At 37.3% G+C, this 25,766-nt stretch overlaps 1 protein-coding gene across 1 annotated transcript in view; it reads left to right on the top strand.

Moving 5' to 3' along the window:
* The window catches only part of AKAP9 (A-kinase anchoring protein 9), a 124,710-nt gene that overhangs the window by 52,168 nt on the left and 46,776 nt on the right, over positions 1-25,766 (top strand). The window contains exons 12-18 of the mRNA XM_054726544.1: positions 849-944; positions 7,920-8,276; positions 10,310-10,534; positions 11,572-11,712; positions 12,191-12,294; positions 14,915-15,120; positions 25,147-25,379. Of these exons, the coding sequence (XP_054582519.1) occupies positions 849-944; positions 7,920-8,276; positions 10,310-10,534; positions 11,572-11,712; positions 12,191-12,294; positions 14,915-15,120; positions 25,147-25,379 (1,362 nt within the window). The remainder of the gene's footprint in view (positions 1-848; positions 945-7,919; positions 8,277-10,309; positions 10,535-11,571; positions 11,713-12,190; positions 12,295-14,914; positions 15,121-25,146; positions 25,380-25,766) is intronic.

Raw genomic sequence — 25,766 nt, 5'->3', positions numbered from 1 at the left:
GTAGGACAGTCGGACATCCCTCTCACAATCCAGGACTGCTGGCTCCGAACTGCTTGCCTGCCTGCCTTCCTGATTGCCCCTAATCGCTTCTGCCTGCCAGCCTGATCACCCCCTAACCACTCCCCTGCCAGCCTTATTGACGCCTAACTGCTCCCCTGCCAGCCTGTTTGCCCCTAATTACCCTCCCCTGCAGGCCTGGTCACCCCTAACTGCCCTCCCCTGCAGGCCTGGTCCCCCCCAACTGCTCTCCCCTGCAGGCCTGGGTCCCCCCCCAACTGCCCTTCCCTGCAGGCTTGATCGCCCCCAACTGCCCTCCCTTGCAGGCCTGGTCCCCCCCAACTGCCCTCCCCTGCAGGCCATCTTGTGGCAGCCATCTGTGTCCACATGGGGGCAGCCGTCTTTGACTACATGGGGGCAGCCATCTTGTGTGTTGGAGTGATGGTCAATTTGCATATTGCTCTTTTATTAGATAGGATGAGCAAAGCTAGCCACTGTTAACATTACTTAAAATTAATTAAACACGTCTTATTCATTATATTTAAGAAATATCTTTGTCCCACCCTAGAATTGTATGTTATTAAATATAAATATGTAAATATTTTCTCACTTTGCATCTTTGTTAAGTGCACAGTAGCAAGTACAATTATTTAGTAGAAGTATACATTACAATTATTCACTAGAATTATTGTTTTTAATTAAAAGAGTGAAACTGAAATTTATTTATTAAAACTTCTCAGAAGTTTTCTAAGAAATACTGATCTTTTGAAGATATTTGAGAGTAGAAGTTTATAAATAAGTTGTGTATAATTAGTTTAAATAAATATGTCATATTTTACTTTTTAATTTAGTTTTCAGGTGGTGGATTTGAAGTGGAACAAGAAACAAATATGGTTAAGTTGTTGGAAAAACAGTACCAAGAACGATTAGAGGAAGAAGTAGCTAAGGTAAGTTTATAGTTTGTCCAGAAGATTATTGTGGTTTATACTCCCTTGAGTCTTCAAAAAATGTAGGTTTTATTGATGGTAACACACTTTATTTTTTTGTTATAAGTTTCATACATGGCTTGTCTTTAAGTTCTCAGATACACAATTGCCTTTAAGTGGAACATCCTGTGACGTTTTCTTTGAGAAAAAGCATTCTTTTCTTGATGGGGAATAGTAATCAGAAACTTTTCAAAATAACCAAAACAAGTTTTTATAAATTTGTTACCTTGTGAATAGTAGGAATTTGGCCTTCCTTACAGGTGGGGAATGTGATAGGAAATGAGAAAAAAAGTGGTTGGTCTTTTATATATTACCTTTGCTTACCTTTTCCCAGAGACATTACTGTGATGTTAATGACTATAGATACTCTTAGCTGCTATGCCCAGAACCATTCTTTTAAACTCTTGAATACCAAGTATATTACCTAGCCTACCATTATGCTCCCATTTATTTTGTCTTTGTATTCTCTTTAAAAATTCATATACCTGATCAGGTTTTTATATTGCAACAGTTGAATTCTGAGTTTGTCTTCTTATTTATTACAATATATCACTGTTCCAATATAACAATCCCAGTGGAATATATATATTTTAAGGTGGGAGGATTGATAGGATATACAGGAAATGCATGGGAATTAGGTTAAACATAAATTAAATGAAGAGGTTAAGACCCAAGGAAATAATATGGGCCATCAGGACTTAGTCACCTCTGTATCTGAATTGAATGTTTAGTTCCTGGAGATCAAACTAAAAAGTGAGGCACCATCTTTTATATAGCTCTCATTATATAGTTCTTTAGAAAAATGTAGGTTTTCTCTACCTGGCTTTTTACTTAATGCAAAAGAAGCACAAACTTTCATTCCTTTTAGAGAACTTCATAAGTATTTTCAGTTAACAGTAACCCTTAGTAAGAGAGATAGCAATGGCTTAAAATTCTGTTTATTAAAAGCAACATTATAGAGTGCCCTTAAAAGTCTGAGCTTCTTTTTTTATATATATATATATTTTATTGATTTTTTACAGAGAGGAAGGGAAAGGGATAGAGAGTTAGAGAGTTAGAAACTTCGATGAGAGAGAAACATCGATCAGCTGCCTCCTGCACACCTCTTACTGGGGATGTGCCCGCAACCAAGGTACATGTCCTTGACTGGAACTGAACCTGGGACCCTTGAGTCCGCAGGCTGACGCTCTATTCACTGAACCAAACCGGTCAGGGCTAGTCTGAGCTTCTTTAGTGAGCTCCGAACTATTCAGAAATTCAGCTCATTTTGGGGGGACAAAAAAAAAATTCAAACGCTAAAATATGGGACTTTTCTATTCTGTTTCTTTCTGGCCCAAATGCTTTCTGGGGAATTCTTTTCGCTGCTTGATTATGGTTTCTATGGAATTAGTGGGAAAACTCTGCATTGTATAGAAACCCAAAGCTACCTGCTAACAGAGAGCCTGCACTATTTGGATTCTAGCCTAGGTTGGCCACCAGAGGGTAGTGTTGTCATTCACTAGCCAGTACCTGTTGCTCCATGCCCTGTAGAGATGACAAATCCTAATATATACTCCATTATTATTTTTTGATTTGTAAAGCATCATTCCTCCATAGGCTCCCCACCCCTCAGCTGTTTCAAAGAAAGCTCAAAGAAGCATTAGCAAGCAAGGAGAGCTGACCTGGCAAAGTGTACGGTGGTTTGATGGAAGAATGCAGGTGGACATCTGGAATAAAATTTGTGGACTGAGGGCAGGGACGGCACCCCCAGGGTAGGGAGGACTACCATGTCTGTAGTGAGCAATGAAAACGGCTCTACCCAGTGGGGTGCAGTCATGCATTTGTTCCCATAAAGGATAGAGAGTGAAGATCAGCATTGGATGTTTGCAATCTAAACATTCCTGTTCTGTCCAGCACTTTGATGCTCCAGAAAGGCCTACTCAGTCTGCCAGGAGCAGAATGTGCTTCTTATTCTTTAGGGAACTGGTACAAATGAACCCCTGAGCATACCCCAGGGATGGGATGCTGGGAACTGCTGAGTCCTGAGATGGCGCTGGGAACAGGGCAGAGGTTACAGGTGGAACCTTTTTACAGACAGCTGAAAGAAATTATAAATATGCTATACTGAGACATGGAAAGGGGGTTAAGTCATTAATGGGGGTAAATCAGAGGGGAGTATGTTGATGGCATAATCCTATCTAATAAAAGAGTAATATGCAAATTGATCATCACACCAAGACACAAGATGGCCGCCCCCATGTGGTCAAAGATGGCTGCCCCCAGGTGGACACAAGATGGCTGCCACAAGGTGGCCTGCAGGGGAGGGCAGTTGTGGGAAGTTAGGGGTGACCAAGCCAGCAGAGAAGGGCAGTTGGGGGTGACCAGGCTGGCAGAGGAGGGCAGTTTGGGGAGACCAGGCCAGCAAGGGAGGGCAGTTGGAGGGGACCCAGGCCTGCAGAGGAGGACAGTTGGGGGAGACCAGCCTGCAGGGGAGGGCAGCTGGGGGAGGGGGGGACTAGGCCTGCAGGGGAGGGCAGTTGTGGGCGATCAGGCAAGCAGGGAGGGCAGTTAGGGGTGGCAAGGCCGGCAGAGGAGGGCATTTGGGGGAGACCAGGTCAGCAAGGGAGGGCAGTTGTGGGGGACCAGGCCTGCAGGGTAGGGCAGTTGGGGGGGCAGTCCTGCAGGGGAGAGCAGTTTTGGGGGTCCAGGCCTGCAGGAGAGGGCAGTTGGGGGGGGGGGACAAGGCCAGCAGGGGAGGGCAGTTGGGGCGGGACGAGGCCTGCAGGGGAGGGCAGTTGGGAGCCAGCAGTCCTGGATTGTGAGAGGGATGTCCGACCGCCCACTGGGATCGGGCCTAAACGGGCGGTCAGACATCCCTCAAGGGGTCCCAGATTTGAGAGTGTGCAGGCTGGGCTGAGGGACACCCCCCCCCCCCATGCATGAACTTCATGCACCAGGCCTCTAGTAATAAAAATTTAAAAAGCTTGATAAAAAAATGACAACTGTTGGAATCCAAGGGAAACTGAGAATTGGCATTATCCTACAACATAAGCTGGAGCTGTACCCATCTCCAACACAGTTTGGGCATATGCTAATTTCCTTCCAAGTCTCCTCCCTTATCAAACATACTGCCATAGCACCTATTTTATTTTAAGCTCTTCTTTCAATAATCTAGCAATGTAGGCATTGTCTTCAACAATTTACAGATGAAGAAACTGAAGGTCGGATGTTCAAGATTCCATGGTGAATGAGATGAATACAAGAGCTGAAATGAAGCCCTGTGGCTCTAACACCAGGTCCCTTTGCTATGCTTTGCTGGTTTCCCAAGAAAAACTGGATGAATATGCACCTAGAGATGTGAGCATGCATATCTACATAGAGCCTCAAAAGGATGCTCACCTTTATCTACCAGTGTTCTTGCCCATCGAGAGGAGTGCAGAGCTTTGTTGCCTGTCTGCATTTCTCCTGGCTGTTCCAGAGTGGAGTGGGTGGTGACCTGGGGCTGCTGTAAAGGAACTGGGCCATGAAGGTCTCCTCTGGTTGCTCCTGTCTGACTGTAGGAGTAGAGGAGGTTTGAGAAACCACAGCCCAGAGGGGCAGGGAGGACACCTTGTTGGAGACACATTCAGGAGCCTGTTGGAACAAGGCTTGGAGGAAAGCCACACCATTACCACTAAGACCATGACAGCATGTACATTTGGTTAAGGAATGGAAGTAAATTATGGATAAGAAAGACTTTCTCTTGACATGACTGCTATGGGCCTTTTAGAGTACCTTTTTGTTTAGTTTATTGTTGTTAAAAACAAGACCGTCATCCTGCTTTAGATAGAAAATTCCTGTCTACTACAAAATTGCAAGCCCTGAGAAAAGTCCCAAAGAATGGTTGATTTTACAATAAAACAATAGCATGTTGTAAAAGGATGAGTAGAGTGGATGAAAAACAGTTCTACTGAAAGAAACCTCACAGAGTAACTGGGCACATCAGGGGGGTAGTCACACTCCAGGCATATAAATTCTTTTATGTTGAATCTGTTGGGGTGACATTAGTTAATAAAACCATACAGGTTAAAGTGCACAGCTCAACAAAACATCATCTGCATAGTACAGTGTGTGCCCATCACAGAAAGCAAAGTCTCTTTCCATCCCCATTTATCCCCCCTTGGCCCTCTTTGACCTCTACCCACCCACCCTGCTCTCTGGCTGTCACCATACTGTTGTTGTGTCTATGTGTCTATCCTATATAATAAAACCCTAATATGCAAATCGACCAAATAGTGGAACGACCGGTAGTTATGATGATCACTGACCACCAGAGGGCAGACACTCAATGCAGGAGCTGCCTCTCGTCTGCATTCCCACCAACAGTGCATGAAGGTTCCCCTTTTCTCCACATCTTTGCCAGCACTTGTTGTTTGTTGTTTTATAGATGATAGCCATTGTGACAGGTGTGAGGTGGTATCTCATTGTGGTTTTAATTTGTGTGTCTCTGATGATTAGTGACATTGAACATTTTTTTTTTCAAATATATTTTTATTGATTTTTTACAGAGAGGAAGGGAGAGGGGTAGAGTTAGAAACATCGATGAAAGAGAAACATCCATCAGCTGCCTCCTGCACACCCCCAACTGGGGATGTGCCCGCAACCAAGGTACATGCCCTTGACCGGAATCGAAACTGGGACCCTCAGTCCGCAGGCTGATGCTCTAGCCACTGAGCCAAACCGGTTAGGGCAGACGTTGAACATCTTTGCATATCTCTCTTGGCCATCTGAATGTCCTCTTTGGAGAAGTGTCTATTCAGATCCTTTGCCCCTTTTTTAAATTGGATTGTTTACTTGGTGTCAAGTTGCTTATATATTTTGGAAGTTAATCCTTTATCATATGTATCATTTTCAAATATGTTCTCCGATTCAGTGGGTTACCTTTTCAGTTTGTTGATGGTTTCTTGTGCTGTGCAGAAGCTTTTTACATTAATGTAGTTTCATTTATTTTTCCCTTGCCTGAGGAAATATATTGGCAAAAATATTGCTAAGAAATGTCTGAGGTTTTACTGTCTATATTTTCTTCTAGGATTTTTGAATTTTGCTACTTAAATTTAAATCTCTAATCCATTTTGAGTTTATTCTTGGGTATTGTGTAATTTGATGGTCTAGTTTCACTTTTTTGTATGTATCTGTCCAATTTTCCCAAAACTGTGTATTGAAGAGACTGTCTTTACTCCACTGTATGTTCTTACCTTCTTTATCAAATAGTAATTGAGCATAAAGGCATGGGTTTATTTCTGAAATCTCTATTCTGTATCATTGATCTGTATGTCTGTTTTTATGCCAGTACATGCTGTTTTGATTACTGTGGCCTTGTAGTGTAGTTTGATATTAGGTAGCATGATTTTTCCAACTTTGTTCTTCTTTCTGAATGTATATTCTGCTGCTTTGGGATGAAATGTTCTGTAAATATCAAACATCAATCTGGTCTAGTATGCCTTGTTGATTTTCTGTCAGTAAGAACTATCCATTGATGTCAGTAGGGTGTTAAAATCCCTCAAAATGACTGTATTGTTGTCAATCTCTCTCTTAATGCCCACCAAGATTTTCTTTATATATTGAGTGCACATATGTCTACAAGGGTTATATTCTCTTGTTTGATCAATTCCTTTAATTTTACATGATGTCCTTCTTTGTCTTGTATTATAGTCTTTGTTTGAAGTCTGTTTTGTCTGATGTAAGTATTTGCTACCCCACCTTTTGTTTGTTTGTTTGTTTCTACTTTTTTGGAATATTTTTTTCTATTACTTCGCTTTCAGTTTGTGTATAGCTTTTGTTCTGAGGTCGGTCCCTTTTAAATGGGTTTCAAAGGCCAGGCATGCTTTATCTCAGACTGGCAACCAGGCTTCCCCCAATGCAGATTCTCTGTGGAGTGTCCCTTGAAATAAAGTTATTGGTGCAGTTGGTTCTCAGAGGCTTGGATTTGTCAGAGCCAAGGCTGCTGGTCAGAATTTCTAAGTACCTATGCTGGATGGGACACAAAATAAGGAGGGATTTAGGATCATAGTTGGAGTGGAAATTACACAATAGTATAAACCAAGTATTTCATTCTTGGAATTTATTGTAAGGAAATAAGACAGGATATGAACAAAGATTTTTGTCACAGTGGTGTTTAAAATAGTGTTAAGACTGAAATTAGTCTAAATGTCCAACATAGAAAATTGAATAAATTTATAATATATCTGTATAATCTGAAACTTTAAACCCATTAAAAATTATATAGTGTATTTTAACTTGAAAATATATTTACTATAGTCAAGCTATAAACTCAGATTACAATATTAGAATTTGACATTTTTATAAGGAAAATGCATATCTATATCTATTCATATCCATATTGATAATGAAAGAGAGTCAGAAAAGTATTACTAAAGTGTTAGTGATTTGTCTTGGAAGAGATAAACATATGGGCTTTTATTTCCTTTTTTCTAATTTCTGTACTGAACATTTATTGCTGTCATTGTAAGAACTTAAAAACTTTTTTTTTAATTTAAAAAGGCAGGGAGTATAAAAAATACTTTTACATTAGATTCATTGTAAACTAGAAAATCTTTATCTCCATATCACTTTATCATAGGATTTCTTTTATGAGGTCAGGCTTTTTTCTAATTCATGTATTTTTTTCTTTTATTTTTTTTATTATCTTTTAATCTATTTTTTATTTTATTTTTTCCACCACCATTTATTCCCTCTATGCTCTCTTCCACCTCCACCCACACCCTCCACACCCTGCAATCACCACACTGTTGTCCATGCCATGAGTTCTCGTTTTTTTTTTTCTTTTTTCCTCAATCCTTCTCTCCCTAAACTCCCTCCCCCCCCTCACCAGAGTCATGTAATTTTAAATGGTACCTGCTTTTTAATTTCTGCTGGTATTTAGAAATATAATCCTTTTTTGTTTACTTTATTCTTTAGGTCATTGTGTCAATGAGTGTAGCATTTGCTCAACAAACTGAACTATCTAGAATATCTGGAGAAAAAGAAAATACTTCATCATCGAAAGAAGCACATGCTCTTTGTCAACAAGAACAACATTATTTAAATGAAACGAAATTACTTCAGGGTCAGCTTGGTTTTCAGACTTTTGAGACAATGGACATGAAATGTAAAGAAGAATTTAAACCACTTAGTAAGGAGTTAGGAGAAGATGGGAAGGAAGTTCTGTTATCAAACAGTGATAATCTTGATGACATACTTGAATCAAAGGACCATGAACTGACTATTTCAGAAGAACTGTTCTCCAAAGATAAAACATTTCTAGCCAGAGAATCTGTAAGTATGCCTCCTTGAATATAAAAACTTATATAAAACTGTGACTTTCTTCACTATACAAATATTAGCAGTGATGTCGCTTAATGGAAAAGGAAAGTATGAAATCCAGTCTTAGGATTCACATGATGAAAGTGTTTTATTACTTCTAAGGTATATGAGTAAATGACTTAATATTATTATTAAATAAAACAAGTCTGGTTCATAGTATCCTTATTTGTCTTAACACATTGTGCATGGTAAAATCTTAAGTTATACCTATATTAATTTTGTTTTAGGCAGTTCAAGATTAAGTATGTTATAATTTGACAATATGAATTAATAAATTTAATATTACTTAATTTAATGATACTATCACAAGAAAATAGCTACCAATTTAAGAAAACAATTTAAAGCACTCTAGTCTGTATATACTGATTCCTTTTATTTACTATTCATTAATGGAGGATCAATTCTGTGTCTATATCTCAACTATTTGTGCCATTAACAGAATAAATTTTACCTCTTAAAATTATTTAAATTCAAATTTTTGATTAATGTTCAGGATAGGTTATACCTTGTTAGTGGCATATTTAAATAAAATTGCCAACTCTTTCTGTAGTGCAAATCTCCTGAGGTATTCATGAAAATTTCTTTAATTTACCAGCAACTATTCAAGGCAGAAAAATCAGAATGATCATTTAAGTAGTAGCTCTTCAGAAATTGAAGTACTTGTAGAAACCCATTAAGGAGTTGACTTCTTATGAGTATAAGAAAGTGGAGCCGAAACCGGTTTGGCTCAGTGGATAGAGCGTCGGTCTGCGGACTGAAAGGTCCCAGGTTCGATTCTGGTCAAGGGCATGTACATTGGTTGCGGGCACATCCCCGGTAGGGGGCGTGCAAGAGGCAGCTGGTCGATGTTTCTCTCTCATCGATGTTTCTCGATGTTTCTCTCTCATCGATGTTTCTAGCTCTCTGTCCCTCTCCTTTCCTCTCTGTAAAAAATCAATAAAATATATTTTTAAAAAAAAGAAAGTGGAATATAAAACTTATTTCCAAATAAAATTTATTGGAGATTGTTTCTTATCAAGCAGCTCCCTATAGTATTGTGATGACCACTGTATAATATAAATTAAATAGGTAAAATTTCTCATATTTTATAAATTTAATTTTAAAATATAAGTATTACATTTATATTATTTCCCCATTATAAAATGTCAAAGGAATAATGGAGTTTTAGCTTCATTAAGTATGGAAGAAATCTTGAGTATCTTTATTCTCCCATAGAATTAGATTACATCTAAGTTAACTGATAAATAACTATTTTACTTTTAGAGAATGTGTAACATGTATAGTGATAAACTAACTTCACGTTGATTAAGAATTATAACTAAGACAAATATATTTTTTAAGTATCTATATATGTAAAAAGCTAATATGAAAAATGTCCCTTGGGAGTTCAACCAGGAGAACAGGAGTTCGATCACTCGCTATGATGTGCGCTGACCACCAGGGTGTGGCGCAGAACATGGTAGGCAACCAGCAGTGGCAGCGGGGTGCTGAAGGAGCGAGGGAAGGAGAAGGCGGGAGGAACCACATGGTGGCAGCCTGTGGGTGGCGAAGGAAGGAGGAGGCGGGGAGGTGGGGAACCTGATCGGCCCTGATTCCCTGCCAGGCCTAGGGACCCCACCCATGCACAATTTTGTGCACTGGGCCTCTAGTTTATAATAAGTATATTAAAATGTCAGGCCCTGACTGGTTTGGCTCAGTGGCTAGAACATTGGCCTGCGGACTGAAGGGTCCCAGGTTCAGTTCCGGTCAAGGGCATGTACCTTGGTTGCAGGCACATCCTCAGTAGGAGGTGTGCAGGAGGCAGCTGATTGATGTTTCTAACTCTCTATTCCTCTCCCTTTCTCTCTGTAAAAAAAAAAAAAAAATCATTAAAAAGTCAGAAGCTTTGTGGGATTAATAGAATTGCTTTCATATATATTTAAAATATTGATGCTGACAGATTTCTACAAAATGTGTTATGATTGAACTTTTTTTAATTATTATAGGTCCATGAGGAGATTTTGGTATCAAGCATGGATGCTTCTAGACAGCTAATGTTAAATGAAGAACAGTTGGAAGATATGAGGCAGGAACTTGTACGACAATACCAAGAACATCAACAGGCAACAGAACTGCTAAGGCAGGCGCACATGCGCCAGATGGAGAGACAGCGAGAAGACCAGGAGCAGCTACAAGAAGAGATTAAGAGACTGAATAGACAGTTAGCCCAGGTATGGGACTTAAGAGTCCTTTTCTCCCTGATAAAAATAGTATTATTTATATAGACTTTGTTTAAAAAGTCAAAATTATTGCCAAAATGTGAATAAATACAAATATTTAATGTCAGGAATAGACTCCATCAGCACAACAGCCTTAGGTCTTATTAGGGAAATCCAACTCATTGTTGGAGTGCATTGTGTCCCTACCATTTTATTTACCTTTCTTTGCAGGCACCGGAAAAGGGGCTGCAAGGTTGTTGTTTTTTTAATCATTCCAAATTTTTTGTGCTGAGGTGCTGTTAATATTCAGTTTTCCCATATTTATTTATAGTTTTGTGAGTCACCAATTAACATCTCCAAGGTTTATCTTTATCTGTCCTTAATCTGCCTTTTAAATCATGAATAGAAATCTGAAGTGGTATGTTTCTGGATCTTTGTCCAGGGAAACATCTCTTCTTGATTTGAGAAATGCAAATTTACATAACGTTCTTATCCCTTTCTTGGCTAAATTTACATACTCCTTGGTATTTGGGAGCTGGATTCTTATCAATTGCTGTATATGATATACTCTCAAAATCATTGCAGAAAAGCAAGAAATATTTATATAAAAGTTCTTATTAAAACATTCAATTTTGGGAACTTAGCTATTAGGAGAAATAAGAAATAACTCTTAATATGTTCTTTCAAATATAGAACACCAGAAAATTGGGAGTTGACAAATCATTTGGAAAAATTAATTTTGCTTTTCTTCATTGCATTTTGTAAATTTAAACTTCTGAATTTTCAATGCAAAATTGGCATATAAAATAATATTATTTCAGTTGCATAAATTCCTAAATATTTAGGCTTAATTAGCTTTATTTGTTTTTTTGTTCTTTCAAATTTTGCATTGAACTTTATAAATGCTTTTAACCCCTTATCATGGGATATGAATCATAGGTAGAACTAGGACCTCTTGGTCCCAGGGGGTTAAAACAAACCTGCTTAATATTTCTGCCTTTATTTTCTGTCGCAAACGATATTCTCTCATGACCTTTTTTCTTATTTAGAGATCCTCAATAGATAATGAAAACCTGGTTTCAGAGAGAGAGAGGGTGCTTTTAGAGGAGCTGGAAGCACTAAAGCAGCTGTCTCTAGCTGGAAGAGAGAAGCTGTGTTGTGAGCTGCGCAACAGCAGTACGCAAACACAGGTAGTATGGACTTTGACCCATCTAGGAGCAATGGATCAACAATGCAGTAGGATTTGTTTGTCTTTGTTGTTGTTGTGAAATGTGTCCTTTATTGGCATTGCACTTAAAATATTTGTGATGGCTGACATGTAAGATAGGTGGAGTTAAGATGCCTTACATTCTATGTAAGTAATTTGAATCTAACATTGCTAGGAGCAACTGTCGACTCACCGAGCAGCCTAACCAACTTTATTGTTGCACTATAGCATGCATTAGCTTGAACCTACTGAAATTTTTTCATCTAAAGAGTCTCTTATCTTTTTTTGATAATGCTAATCTCTTGATAAAATATAGTTAAATATTATTTTGTACAGTATCTATTCTGCATGTAAAGGTTTCTGTTTCACTTTGTAACAGTATAAAGGAACTACGTGCTATTTCCAAGATGACAGGTTTTCTTTCTATCTTGTCCTCTCTACCTTTACACAAACTTACACAGGAGGATAATGAAAAGCAAGGGGAAGTTGAGGAACAGACCTTTAATGAAAAGGAATTGGACAGAAAACTTGAAGATGTGCCTCCTGCTGTTCTGTCCAATGAAAGGTATACAGAATGTGTATTTTTTTTAACACAAAAATGAATTAAAATAGTTGTTTCAGTGTTATAAATTGTATTTGTCCTTATTTTTATCTTGTGTATTTCTTTTATTTGTACATATATTTTGTATGTAAAGAGTAACAGTTTTTGGTCATTTAAATAGACAAGCATTTAATTTTTTTTGTATGTAAAGTAATTTTTAACAGATACTGATCAGATACTTAACTCAGTAAATGTTACAGCATCATTTGTTGTTGAACATTTCTGGATTAATTTTATTTTGCTCATAAGGCATTTTTATACTAAAAAACAAAATTGTATTTGTGGTTTTATTCCTTCACTGGATGGACATGAATTCAGTATAAGCTTCTTCCTGGTGTGTTCGTGATGAGAAAAAAACATTAAGTGTGATAGTCCACATGTAGCTTTCATGCATAACAGATGAGAACTTTTTAAAAAAATATATTTTTTTATTGATTTCAGAGAGGAAGGGAAAGGGAGAGAAGATAGAAATATCAATGATGAGAGAGAATCATTGGTTGGCTGCCTCCTACACACCTCCTACTGGGGATCGAGCCTTGCAACCCAGGCATATGCCCTGACGGGGAATGGAACCCTGACCTCCTGTTTCATAGGGCGACGCTCAACTACTGATCCACATTGGCTGGGCCACATGAGAATTTTTAATCCATATCCCAGTTTTACAGAGGAACAAATTAATGATCTGATGTTAACAAAACTTTTCCTTACTTTGATTTTGTAGAAGTTAGTACAAAAATGTAATATATAAATGAGAATAGTTATCCCAATTAATATTAAGGATTTTAAGCACAATATTTTAAAATTTGTTTTATTCAAATGAAAACAATTTCTTTAATTTTAAATTAAAACTAATATCTACTAACTTAATTTCCTCCTTTTCTAATTTCTGTGATTGTCAACCCTCTGTGTCCTCCTAACCTCCTTCCTCAGCTTGCATGGAGGAATTTGGCCCCTAAGATTTTGGCTTCCCCATTGGATCATCAGTATGGAACACAGTCAGTATGGAACTCAAACAAGAAAGACAGTGTATGAAAATTAGAATTACCATGGCAATATAAAATAAACAAGATGTTTATTTTATAATTATAAAATAAATGTTTATTTTGTAATTGAGATAAAGTGTTTTTATCTCAATTAGGTATATTTTTTAAATTATGCAGTGTTTAATTATTAGGATTTTTTTGTGGTGAGTGCTGATAAATTAGTATTCATATTCATTTCTTTTTGCCATTATATTAATTTTAATTATTTCTCATATAGAAATGTTTTAAAAATATTTTAGTCTTGGGGTATTTGGGCTTGAACAAAATTTCAGGAAAAGTTAAAGAAATAAAACCCTTGACTTACTCTACTAACTAAATTATTTAGTTTTATTTTTAATATCCTTGCTTATGTAAGCAGAGAACTTGATCTAGGTGCAAAAATAGATCTGCCTGTTCACTTGACAAATACTAAAGGAAAAATTAGGCATTCATTACCTTGTCTTAAAATAGTTATGTCATGTGCCTGTGAAAACAGATATCCTTTAACCTGATTATTGGTGGTCATTCGGTATGAAACTGAGAGAGAAAGCTGTGTTAAAGCAGAGGATCTTTTCCATGAAAGTCTCTTATTTTGTCTACATGTATGAAATATAAAGTTTGCCCCTGTAGTACCTTTGTTGAATTAAGCTGTTAAGACACAAGAATTGTTTAATTATTCAGAAGATTAATCAGAACATCTTCTGAATCATCATTTATGGAATTATATTTCTTGACATGGAAAGATGTTAATGTTAAGCAAAATAGAAAGCTTACCAAAGTAGTTTGCCTAGGATTGTTCCATTTAAAATATATGTATGAGAGAGATTGGGGAAAGTCTAGAAGGATAGGCATTAAAATGTTAATAGTGATATCTCTGAGGGCTGAGATATTTTGGTGGATGGTTAGCAGTATTTTCTGATTTTTTTTAAAAAATAAGAGTTTTTAAAAAAGAGAAACACATTAATGTCATTTGGCTGAAACTAGGTCTCTTCTACTGGTTGAAATGAGGGTGGTATAGGTAACTTGAGAAATTTTTCTCTCTGGAGTAGGTATAATGGCCTATAATATTCCCTCTGGTGTTAATAGATAGTGAAATTTCACAGTAGACCATTTTAAAAATAGATCTATGCCAATTTAACCAACTAGATCATCACCAATAAGATATACAAATACACATTTTTTTCTAGTGGAGTTTTAAAATTACATTTTAAAATGTATTCTTTGGCACAAAGAAATTAAATGTAAAACATATATGAATAACCATGAATGGTATTACCATCTCGTAACTTACATATACTTGGGTTGGGTACTACCACACTTTTTAAAACTTAACTTTTGCATCTCAATTTTTTTTTAATCTGGAAATTTTTAAATGTATAAAAGAATATTTTTAAAAAGCACTTCATTGTAGGTGCTATTGCGTATTATTTTAATAGATAAGATCTTGTGATACTTTATTTTTCAAGTCAGATATTTTGTACTTCACTTTTTTGGGGACATAAGCAAAGTGTTTGATTTTTAGAAGATTTAACATTTTAACAAATGTTTCTTTATCTCTACAGGTATGCACTCCAGAAAGCTAATAACAGACTTCTGAAGATCCTCCTAGAAGTTGTAAAGACAACAGCGGCTGTGGAAGAAACAATTGGCCGCCATGTCCTTGGCATTCTGGATAGATCTAGTAAAGGCCAGTCACCTGCCAACCTGATTTGGAGGTCAGAAGCAGAGGCACCTATAAAGTCGTGTGTTCATGAGGAACATACAGGAGGTACTAGCTTTATATTTTGTAGAAACTGTTATCATCTTCAATAAATCTTAGAGTTCAAGGCACTTTGCTATGTATTGAAAATAAAGTGGTTTTCCAACACAAATGCTTTAGAGCCACTGTTCTCAAAACACCATTATTGTATAGCATTTACAAGTGGTGTCTTAGAGTTGTCATTATATATACTCAGGGTTACTACTGTGCTACATAAATCAGAGACTGTTTAATTTCACTACTAATAAAAGAAAAATTTTACATCACCACTCAGGACTCTTACCAGTAACCAGGAGGTTTGGGCAATATCCCTATAAATGAAGGAAAGATAAGAAATAAAGAGCTTTTAAGAAACAAACAACATACTGGTATGATTAGAAGAAAGTCTTTATAAGAAATCCAAGGTTTGAATTTATCTTTGAACAATCCTCTGTTACACCATTTCTTCCTTTTGGAAAAGTGGTGTGAAATATGGCAGAATGTGTGTGGATCCAGAAATTAGGTCCTGACATGACATACATAGCTGCCTTCCTACCTTTTTTCAGCTGTGTGGGCCAGGCTCTTCTTTGAACTTCTTACTTTCATATTGCTGACCTCCAGTCTCTCCTACTTTTTTATTCCTTGTTTCTTACTGTAGAGGGAGTCAGGAAATTAAAAGGGGAGAAAGTTTTTTTGTCAGATGGAGAGGAATAGAGTCTCAGATCAGAAGGTCAAGCCCATGCTTCACTACCAGGCCACAGCTAACCATTTCTCCCCAGTTAGAGGCTGACATTCTAAAGATGCCAGTTTATGCAGTTTTTGAGAGTGTTCTGTTTAAGTTTCCTGTGAGAAGGAAATTATCCATGCCACTAACAGAAGGTTTGCCTAATTACAAGTTGGCCAGTTGCATGTTTCTAAGTGCAGAAAAAACTTGGTTTGGAACTTTAAGTAAAATTAATATAAAACACCTCAGTCAAAGTCAAAGATAATTTTAAAAACTGCTTTTAATAAAATAAGACCTGAAATAATACTGTGTTTTAAAACTGCTTTCAAATTCATTCTTTTCAAATGTTGTTAGAAGTATTTTTCAAACTAACTTTAACTTTAAGCTCTCAATCAAGGGCTATTTTATTTCTTCAAATGAAACGATATATATAAAAGAATTAGGTAGTATTTTCTTGGTTTCATTGTAAGAGTGTTTATCAAATTATGCATTTTTTGAAAATTATTTTATAAATGACTTTTACTTAATCACCTGGGAGGGGGGGATTTGCTATTCTGCTAAGACCTAAACTAAACCATATTCAAAAGACACACTCTGAGGAATGTTCTGTAGAATACAAAAATACTCTGTGCTTTCTTTGATAGCAGTTCTCTTAGACCTTTTTCAAGGTGGTTGCTGAAATTCTCAGGAAAGAATATTTATTAAAAGACAGCAAACTCTCTTCAGAGCAGTGTTCTCATAGATATAAAAAGGAATAAGTTGGTAATTTAATGCAAGCACAGAGGAGTGTGTTTATGTTCATTTTCTATGAGAAAACAGATCTGCAAGGACATCTGATCTGTTTTCTTCCATGGTTACATCTACATACCCCTTTATAGATTAAATATGTCTGCTTCCTACTTTAAGATATCCAATAATACAGTAGCTTTTTAGTTACTAGGTGTACCGGTTAATAATGCGGATTTTTTTCAATAGATGGAGTTACACATATGTTGATATATATGTGATTTGATATGTATGCTATTTTGTTGTATTGACAACAAGCTTCAAAACTTCATATGTCAAATTTGCTGAAGGTGTTAACATCATAGATATTTTTATGCTTAAAAATGTCAAATTTGCCAAAACCGGTTTGGCTCAGTGGATAGAGCGTCAGCCTGCGGACTGAAGGTCCCAGGTTCGATTCCGGTCAAGGGCATGTACCTTGGTTGCAGGGCACATCCCCAGTAGGGGGTGTGCAGGAGGCAGCTGATCGATGTTTCTCTCTCATCGATGTTTCTAACTCTCTATCTCTCTCACTTCCTCTCTGTAAAAAATCAATAAAATATATATTTTTTAAAATGTCGAATTTCGTGCCAAAAAAAGAACATTTGCGGGAAGTTTTCATTATTTTATTTTGAAGAAAAAGTTATCGTATACTTCAAGAAGCTTATGGTGAACATGCTCTATCTCAAGATACTTGTGAACGCTGGTTTAAATGCTTTAAAAGTGATGACTTTGATGTGAAAGACAAAGAACGTCCAGGTCAACCGAAAAAGTTTGAAGACCAACAATTACAAGCATTATTGGATGAAGATGCGTGTCAAACTCAAAAACAACTTGCAGAAAGGTTAAATGTTGCTCAGCAAATAATTTCTGATTGTTTACAAGCAATGGGAAAGATTTTAAAGGAAGGAAAATGGGTGCCACATCAACTGAAAGAAAGACAAATGGAAAACCAAAAAGTCATCAGTAAAATGTTGCTTCAAAGGCACAAAAGAAAGTCTTTTATGCATCGAATGGTGACTGACGATGAAAAGTGGATTTATTTTGAGAATCCCAAATGCACAAAATCATGGATTGATCCAGGTCAACCATCAACATCACTGCAAGGCCAAATCGCTTTGGAAAGAAGACAATGCTCTGCGTTTGGTGGGATCAGGAGGGTGTGGTGGATTATGAGCTTCTAAAACCAGGTGAAACTGTTAATACTGATCGCTACCGAAAACAAATAATCAGTTTGAACCATGCTTTAATTGTGAAACAACCAGAATGGGCCAGAAGACATGGCAAAGTAATTTTGCTTCATGATAACGCACCATCACACACTTCAAAACCGGTTAAAGACACGTTAAAAGATCTTGCCTGGGAAGTATTAACCCACCCGCCGTATTCACCAGACCTTGCTCCTTCAGATTACCACTTGTCCTGATCAATGGCACATGCATTTGCTGAGCAGCACTTCAAAACATACGAAGAAGTGGAAAATTGGGTCTCTGAATGGTTTGCCTCAAAACAAGAAAAGTTCTATTGGGACGGTATCCACAAATTATCTGAAAGATGGGGGAAATGTGTAGCTAGCGATGGACATTACTTTGAATAAAGCACTTTTGATGTTTCTCTTGAAATTATCCTGTTTCCTTTGATTACAAAATCTGCCATTATTAACCAGTACATCTAGTATAAGCAGTTCTTATCAGCCAAATTCTACAAACATTTATTGAGAATTTCTCTATGCCCTCTGCTTTATAGAAATTCACAGTCTAGTGAACTAGATACTGAGATTTCAATTCAAGGCAAGATAAACTCATAGTACTTGATATTTTACTTAAAACCACTTTATGTGTACTAGAATCGATTAAGCCTTTTAAAATTTTAATTATTTAAAAGATTCTGAAAGAGCAATATTAAGATATAAGAGGAAAAATTAAATCCACAGTTAAGAAATACAGTGTACTAGTATACAATATTATAGCAGAGATAAGAATTTTGCTGTTTTTAGTATTGATTATAATGTTTATCTTTTAATTACTTAGTCTTTGTTTTTATCTTTAACAATGATATGCTAGTCTTTTTTTAGATCTGTTAAGTGATATGTACTGGGTTTTTTTGTTTGTTTGTTTGTTTTATATGCTAGTCTTACTAATAAAATTGGGATGACCATTAATATAATTTTGGTGACACTTATCAGATCCATTTTGCATATTGAAGGTGGTACTGGCAAGTCAGCTCTTGGTTCTTGAATTTGGGAAAAAAGAATTCAGAACTCCAGTAGGAGAGAGTTTATTTAGTATGCAAAGCGAAAGTACACTTGAAGAGAAAATTCGAGTGGGCCCCTCAGAATGCTGCCTTGGCCTTTTAGAAACAAAGTCACAAAGGCAGAAAAAGTGAGCCAGCTGGGCTGTGTGTACTCACTCAGGAAACAAGTTACAGAGGCAACAGGGGCCCTCAGAGACAGGTTCAGGGAGTTAGGCCAGGACATGCTGTCGCTGCTCATTGCCCCCCTGGCTGCAAGCCTTGTGGGAACCCTTAGAGCTTAGGAGAAAGAAAGCAAAGATGCACACCTAAAAAAAGAAAGGACAGACATACTCTAGAGAGTGCGCATGCTGGGTCCTTTGTCTTAAGGGTTTTTATCTCTTTTCTAAAGGTGGGAATTTTAGGGGAGGTCTCGGGAGGATCTCAATAAATATTCATCAGCTTTCCAGGTGTGTCCTTTAATATGCTGATGCATCAAAATGAGCATATAGAGTGGTCAGGGTCATCCTCTGGTCAGTTTCACCTTCAAAGAATGTCACCAAAGAGGGACCCAACCAAGGCGGGTCTGCCCCAGTTTGGTCTAAAATGTGTAAATAAGACCTTGCTACTTATTATCTGGATTTAAATTGCTTGGCCAGTTTGTTCAGATGTCTCAGTTTCCCCATTTCACTTGCTGAGGAATTTTCCTAGCTTCTTACTGACCTGTCTCAAAGGAAGTATTGAATTAATAGAATTTATAATTTAACACCTTGAATTTTCTCATAAACTTTGAGGAAAATATTGGCATTGAAATATTGACACAGTGTTTCATATGTAAGAATTATTTCTGACATTCCTTCATATTTTAAGGATGCATTATTGCATTTCTGACTTTTGAAATATTTCTTGTCTAATATAACAGAAAAGGGTTCATTATTATTCTGATTATGAAGCAACTTCTGCTTTTCCATTTTTATATATGACTTTGGTTATAGGTAGCACTTGTGATCTATTTTCAGTCTTCATGTCTGAACTTGTTTAGATTTTGAACATGTATGGACTTGTTAACTCTCTAAAAAAACAAATAATTGATTTTTTTAATGTTTGCTTCCTCATAAGAGTACCTTAGTTTATGATATTAAAGGGACATTTTGAGCCACTTGAACTTGAGTGAATATTAGACTAGTACATAAAAATTAGTTCCCCCAGAATGTGTTGAATGAAAACTTTCCTTGAGGTTTGCACTGTGACGGTTCACCAGTCGAATTAGTACACCCTCCCTTAGGAAGCCAAAGATTGAATCGCATTTGCTGCCACTTCCTTTTGGAAAGAATACTGGATTAGTAACTAGAAGGCCCTTGATTCTTGATCTAGCTCACTGTGACCTTGAGCAAATCTCTCAGTCTCTCAAGGCTTCAGTTGAGTTTTTTCACCTGTCAGGTATGAGAGTCCAACTCGAGTCAGTGGTTTCCAATTGGAGCCATAGAGATCTTCTGAAGGCCACAGGGGCAGAGAAATGCTCTATTATATCACCTCCCCTGCTTTAACCTGAGAAGTTTATTATGTGTATGGAATGAAATGGTATAATCCATAATGTAAATAAAGGATTTTTGAATAACCATTATCTGCTATTTTTTAAAATATAGTTTTATTGATTTCAGAGAAGGGAGAGGGAGATAGAAACATCAATGATGAGAGAGAATCACTGATAGGCTGGCTGCCTCCTGCACGCCCAATACTGAGGATCAAGCCTGCATCCCAGGCATGTGCCCTGACCGGGAAGGGAACTGTGACCTCCTGGTTCATAGGTCAACGCTCAACCACTGAGCCATGGTGGCTGGGCCATTATCTGCTAATTTTAAGATACAAATGACTGGTTCACAAATCTGAAATCATGAATCTATACACCAAACTGACTATTCTGAGATTTCTATTGGCATTTTATGAAATTGCCCTGGTGATTTATATTATTCTCTAATTTCCCCTCAAGACTAATTGTTATAAATAAAGTATAAGCTTGATGTCTTTCTCCTTTATTTCATGGGAATAAACAAAAAGTTTTATTTATTCGTTGGAACATACTCAGATTATTTTTGTTTATTTATATCTTCAAAATGTTATTAATAAAATACATTAAGCTAGTTGATATCTCCATTTTTTCTAGGTACATTAGTATCTACTTTGTTCATTATATATTTTTAAAAATTAACATTCAGTGGCCTTTTATAAGTCATTTTGTTTTATATATTCTCTGTATTTTGTGCTTGAGATTTGCTCCATGTAATACACAGTATCTTCAATCTTTTCCTCACCACTAATTTTTTTCCCTCTGAAAAAAGAAGTGTTTGTTGGTTTTTCCCAGCTTTGCTTTCCCATCTCAAGGTAAACCTCAACAGGTTTGATTTGAGATTAGACTGGCTCCTACCTCTCCACTAGCATTGGTTTCTGTTCCTACAGTACCAAAGCTGCCGTCCCAGAGGACAACAGTGACCACCCAGTTGTCAAATCCGGTACCATCTCCCAGTCCTTGTTTTATTTGACTTTCTAGACAAATAACATTGAATCTGTACCTTTTTGAAACATTCTTGTCTCCTGGAATATCACTCCTGTCTTCCTCTGATTTTTTTTTTCCACACAGGTTCTTTTGTTAGCTTATGATATACAGAGGCTCCAACTTTATTTTCCTACTTCTTTCAGTGAATATTGCTCCTAAAACAAATGTACCCATTTCCAAGATTTTAACTCTCACCTTTCTACAAATGACTCTTAAATCTCTATGGACCCAAATTTCCAAAAGTTGACTTCTCCTCTACATAGCCCATTAACACTTCAGATTAATTATTTTTCATGCTTACACTATATACTTTCTCCTGATTTCTCAGTAATGACTCTTCTGTCATCTAAGACTCATATAAGCTAGAAACCCAGAGTCATCTTTTTACTACGTTCTTCTTCCCTTGTCTTTTTAAAAAATATATATTTTATTGATTTTTTACAGAGAGGAAGGGAGAGGGAGAGAGAGTTAGAAACATTGATGAGAGAGAAACATCAATCCGCAGTCTCCTGCACACCCCCTACTGGAGATGTGCCCACAACCAAGGTACATGCCCTTGACCAGAATCAAACCTGGGACCCTTCAGTCCGCAGGTCGACGCTCTATCCACTGACCCAAACTGGTTAGGGCCTTCCTCCCTTGTCTTACACGTTGTCTTTTTCCAAACTGTGCCCAATCTTCCTGCATCTTTTTTTAAATTTTATTTTTATTGTTGACAGTATTACAGAAGCTCCCCATTTTCCTCCTTTGCCTACCTCTACCCAGCCTCCACCCATCTGCCTTCACCTTATTTCATGTCTTCAACACTTCTCATCTGGGCAATTGAAATAGCCTTCTAATCAACTTCTTCTTCTCCAGTCCTTCCTCTGCCTTGCTGCAGTTTGCTTCCTAATTCACAGATTGGATATTATCTTCCTGCTCAAAAAAAGTATTTACCTCCCCATTATTAATAGCGAAAACCCAGTTTCCTTTGAAAGGTAAGACCATTCACAACTTAGATCCAGGCTACTTTCCAGCTGCCTTCTTTCATCTCTTACCTTACCCCATCCTTACTTCTCCACATACTCTCACCCCATAAAGCCTTGACTTTCCATCAGATCAGATTATTCTTTTTCCTCAGACTTACCATATTCTCTATCCATTAGAAAGAAAAGTCACTAGAGTGCATTTAATTCCTCAGGTAAAGTAACTAACTATACAACATAAATATCTTTTTAAAATATATTTTTATTGATTTCAGAGAAGAAGGGAGAGAGAGAGAGAGAGATAGAAACATCAATTATGAGAGAGAATCATTGATTGGTTGGTTCCTGCACACCCCACACTGGGAATCAAGCCCACAACTGGGCACATGCCCTGACTGGGAATTGAACTGTGACTCCTGGTTCATAGGTCCATGCTCAACCACTGAGCCATACCGGATGGGCCATAAATATTTCTTTTAAACACTTGTTGTAAACCATTAGTATTTCTTGCTTCCATAGCTTCTTTAAAAATATTTATTTTCTAGAGTACTTTAATTTGACATACTGTATTTTCCGGCATATAAGACGACTTTTTAACCCAGGAAAATCTCAAAAGTCGGGGGTCTTACAAGCCGGAAAATACGGTATTTGGGTTTTAAGCAATCTGATATACATTGTCAGAGATTTTTCTAACCTACCGTATTTTCCGGCATATAAGACCCCCGACTTTTGAGAAGATTTTCCTGGCTTAAAAAGTCGTCTTATACGTCGGAAAGTACGGTACATTATACTGTGCTTTATCTGAACTAATTTCAAATGCCAGCATCATTTGAGCTCATAAATATGTATAAAATATCCCTATTAAGACATGCCATTTTGAATACTTGGAATAATATAAGTAAATACCAGTCTAGTTGTTGTCTGTGTTTTAATTTTGAGAATAAAAATACAAAGTGAAAATTGTATTAACTGTTACTCCAAGAACTAGATAAAGCTGTGTAATAGCAAACATTTAAAATCATTTCTTAGAATGCAGTTTTGCACTTTTCAGCCAGTGACTTATACAGAGTAGGTGCTTAGTAAATACTGAATTGTGCTGAATTCAGATCTTATGTCTGAAACTGCGTCTGATATTGTTAGTACATGAGATTAAGATAACTCAGTGTGGCATAAGCTACATTAGCAAGATTTTTTAATAAATAGCTCTCATTCTCCTGGCTGTACTGTTTCAAAGTGAATGTTAATTCCACATAATTTGAAAATTAAAGTTTCCTGTGCTTTTAATTTGTTAACTTCATACAATTACTGATAAGAAATATGTCCTATCTATATTATAAAAGGCCAGTGGCCATAACGACCAAATGACCGGTCACCAGGAGGTGCATGGAGCACCTCTTGAGCCCTCCACCCTCCTCCCCGGGGCACCAGCAGTGTCGGTGGAGCGTCGCAGGGTGCCAGCAGCATCTGCAGAGCATGCGAAGCGTCGCGGGGTGGCGGACATGGCCCTGATGGCAGGCTAGGCCTAGGGGACTCTACAAGTGCACAATTTGTGAACTGGGCCTCTAGTCTATAATAATAAAAGTGTAATGTGCTAATTAGACCGGACAGCTGAACAAGCCTTCTGGACGTCATTCTGGAGATCCTTCTGGATGAATCCATGGCGGTGGGGGCTGAGGCAGAGGTGGTTAGGGGCGATCAGGCAGGCAGGCGAGTTGTTAGGGGCAATCAGGCAGGCAGCGAGTGGTTAGGGGTGATCAGGCAGGCAGGCAAATGGTTAGGGGCAATCTGGAAGGCATGCAGAGTGGTTAGGGGCATCAGGCAGGCAGGAGAGCAGTTAGGGGCATCAGGCAGGCAGGTGAGCACTTAGGAGCCAGTGGTTCTGGATTGTGAAAGGGATCCCAGATTGCGAGAGGGCATAGGCCAGGCCGAGGGACCACACCAGTGTACAAATCCGTGCACTGGACCTCTAGTGTACTAGTATAATAAAAGAATACTAGTAGGTGATTCCTCTTCAGGAAATTTCATTGTTGGGTTGTAGTATTGTTGCCACATTTAGTACTGTATTCCATAGCAGTGATGAATAATCTATGCTTTTATTTTAGTTTAAAAACTTCCAAAGCTTATCTTCTGCCCAACTTCACACAATTTTCTTTACATAAGAAATAAGAATAATGTATATGCATAAGTCCCTTTTTAAATTAGAACTGCTCATTAGTCTAACCTCTTCCCAGTAAGTATACTGTTTATACCAGTAAAAGTAGCAAGCTGCAAAAAGATCTCGGTCCCTTTTATGGCCCAGCTGGGGTAGGTGATGCTGCCCAATGTGCTCAGAAATCAAAGGGTCTGCTGCAGACCAAATCAAGCACTTCTGTCCTTCCATCCATCTGAAACAACCTATTGCACAATGTTTTGCTTTTCATGTGGGTGTACATGTTTTTATTTTCTTATTATACTGTATGTCAACTCCTTGAGAATGAATCCAGCTCTCTTCACTTTGTCTCCATTACTTAGTAAACCCTGCATGGTAGACACTTAGTAAATATCTGTTGGAGGTTGTTTTAAAAGTTTTTATCAGAGAAAAAAGTGCTAAATAACCCAAATACTAGTTTCTGCAAAGCCCTATTAGCATAACATTATCTTTTTATTTTTACCTATTTGGTTATCAAATAATATTCTGTATTAGTCTATTTTATTTTGTTGCATTGGTGTTAAAAGACCTTCATAGTTTCAATGATGTCAAGTGTTTATTTTATTTTGTAACCTCTTTTAATTACAATTATTAATTATAATTTATTTATGCCTTTAAAATATTGCTCTAGTTACAGATGAGTCTATACCATCTTATTCTGGAGGTGATATGCCAAGAAACGACAGTAGCATGTGGTCAAAAGTAACTGAAGAAGGAACGGAGCTGTCACAGCGGCTCATGAGGAGTGGTTTTGCTGGAACTGAAATAGATCCTGAAAATGAAGAACTTATGCTGAATATTAGCTCTCGACTACAAGCAGCAGTTGAAAAACTCCTAGAAGCCATAAGTGAAACCAGTAGTCAGGTAACCTCCTTATATTACTCATATAAATTGAGTTTGAAGTAGGTTTTCTTTTAAGCCAAGGAACAACTAAATGATTTCTCCCTACAGTTCCAGAAATTTAGTTAGGCTCCCTGTTAATAATTGGTTATCTTGCCCTGACCAGTGTTGCTCAGTTCTTTGAGCATTGTCCCATTCACCAAAAGGTCAGTGGTTCCATTCCTAGTCAGGGCACATGTGTAGATTGCAGGTTCGATCTCCAATCAGGGTACATGTGGGAGGCAACTGATCAATGTTTCTCTCAACATCTATGTCTCTCTCCCTTCCTCTCTCTCTCAAATAAATTTAAAAATAATAATAATAATTGGTTGTCTTTGTGATAACCAACTCTGGTATCAATAGTCTTTTTTT

The sequence above is a fragment of the Eptesicus fuscus genome, chromosome 14, assembly GCF_027574615.1.
Source record: "Eptesicus fuscus isolate TK198812 chromosome 14, DD_ASM_mEF_20220401, whole genome shotgun sequence".
Classification (NCBI taxonomy): domain Eukaryota; kingdom Metazoa; phylum Chordata; class Mammalia; order Chiroptera; family Vespertilionidae; genus Eptesicus; species Eptesicus fuscus.
The sequence above is the reverse complement of the archived record's forward strand: the minus strand, read 5'-3'. Positions and strand labels throughout refer to the sequence as shown.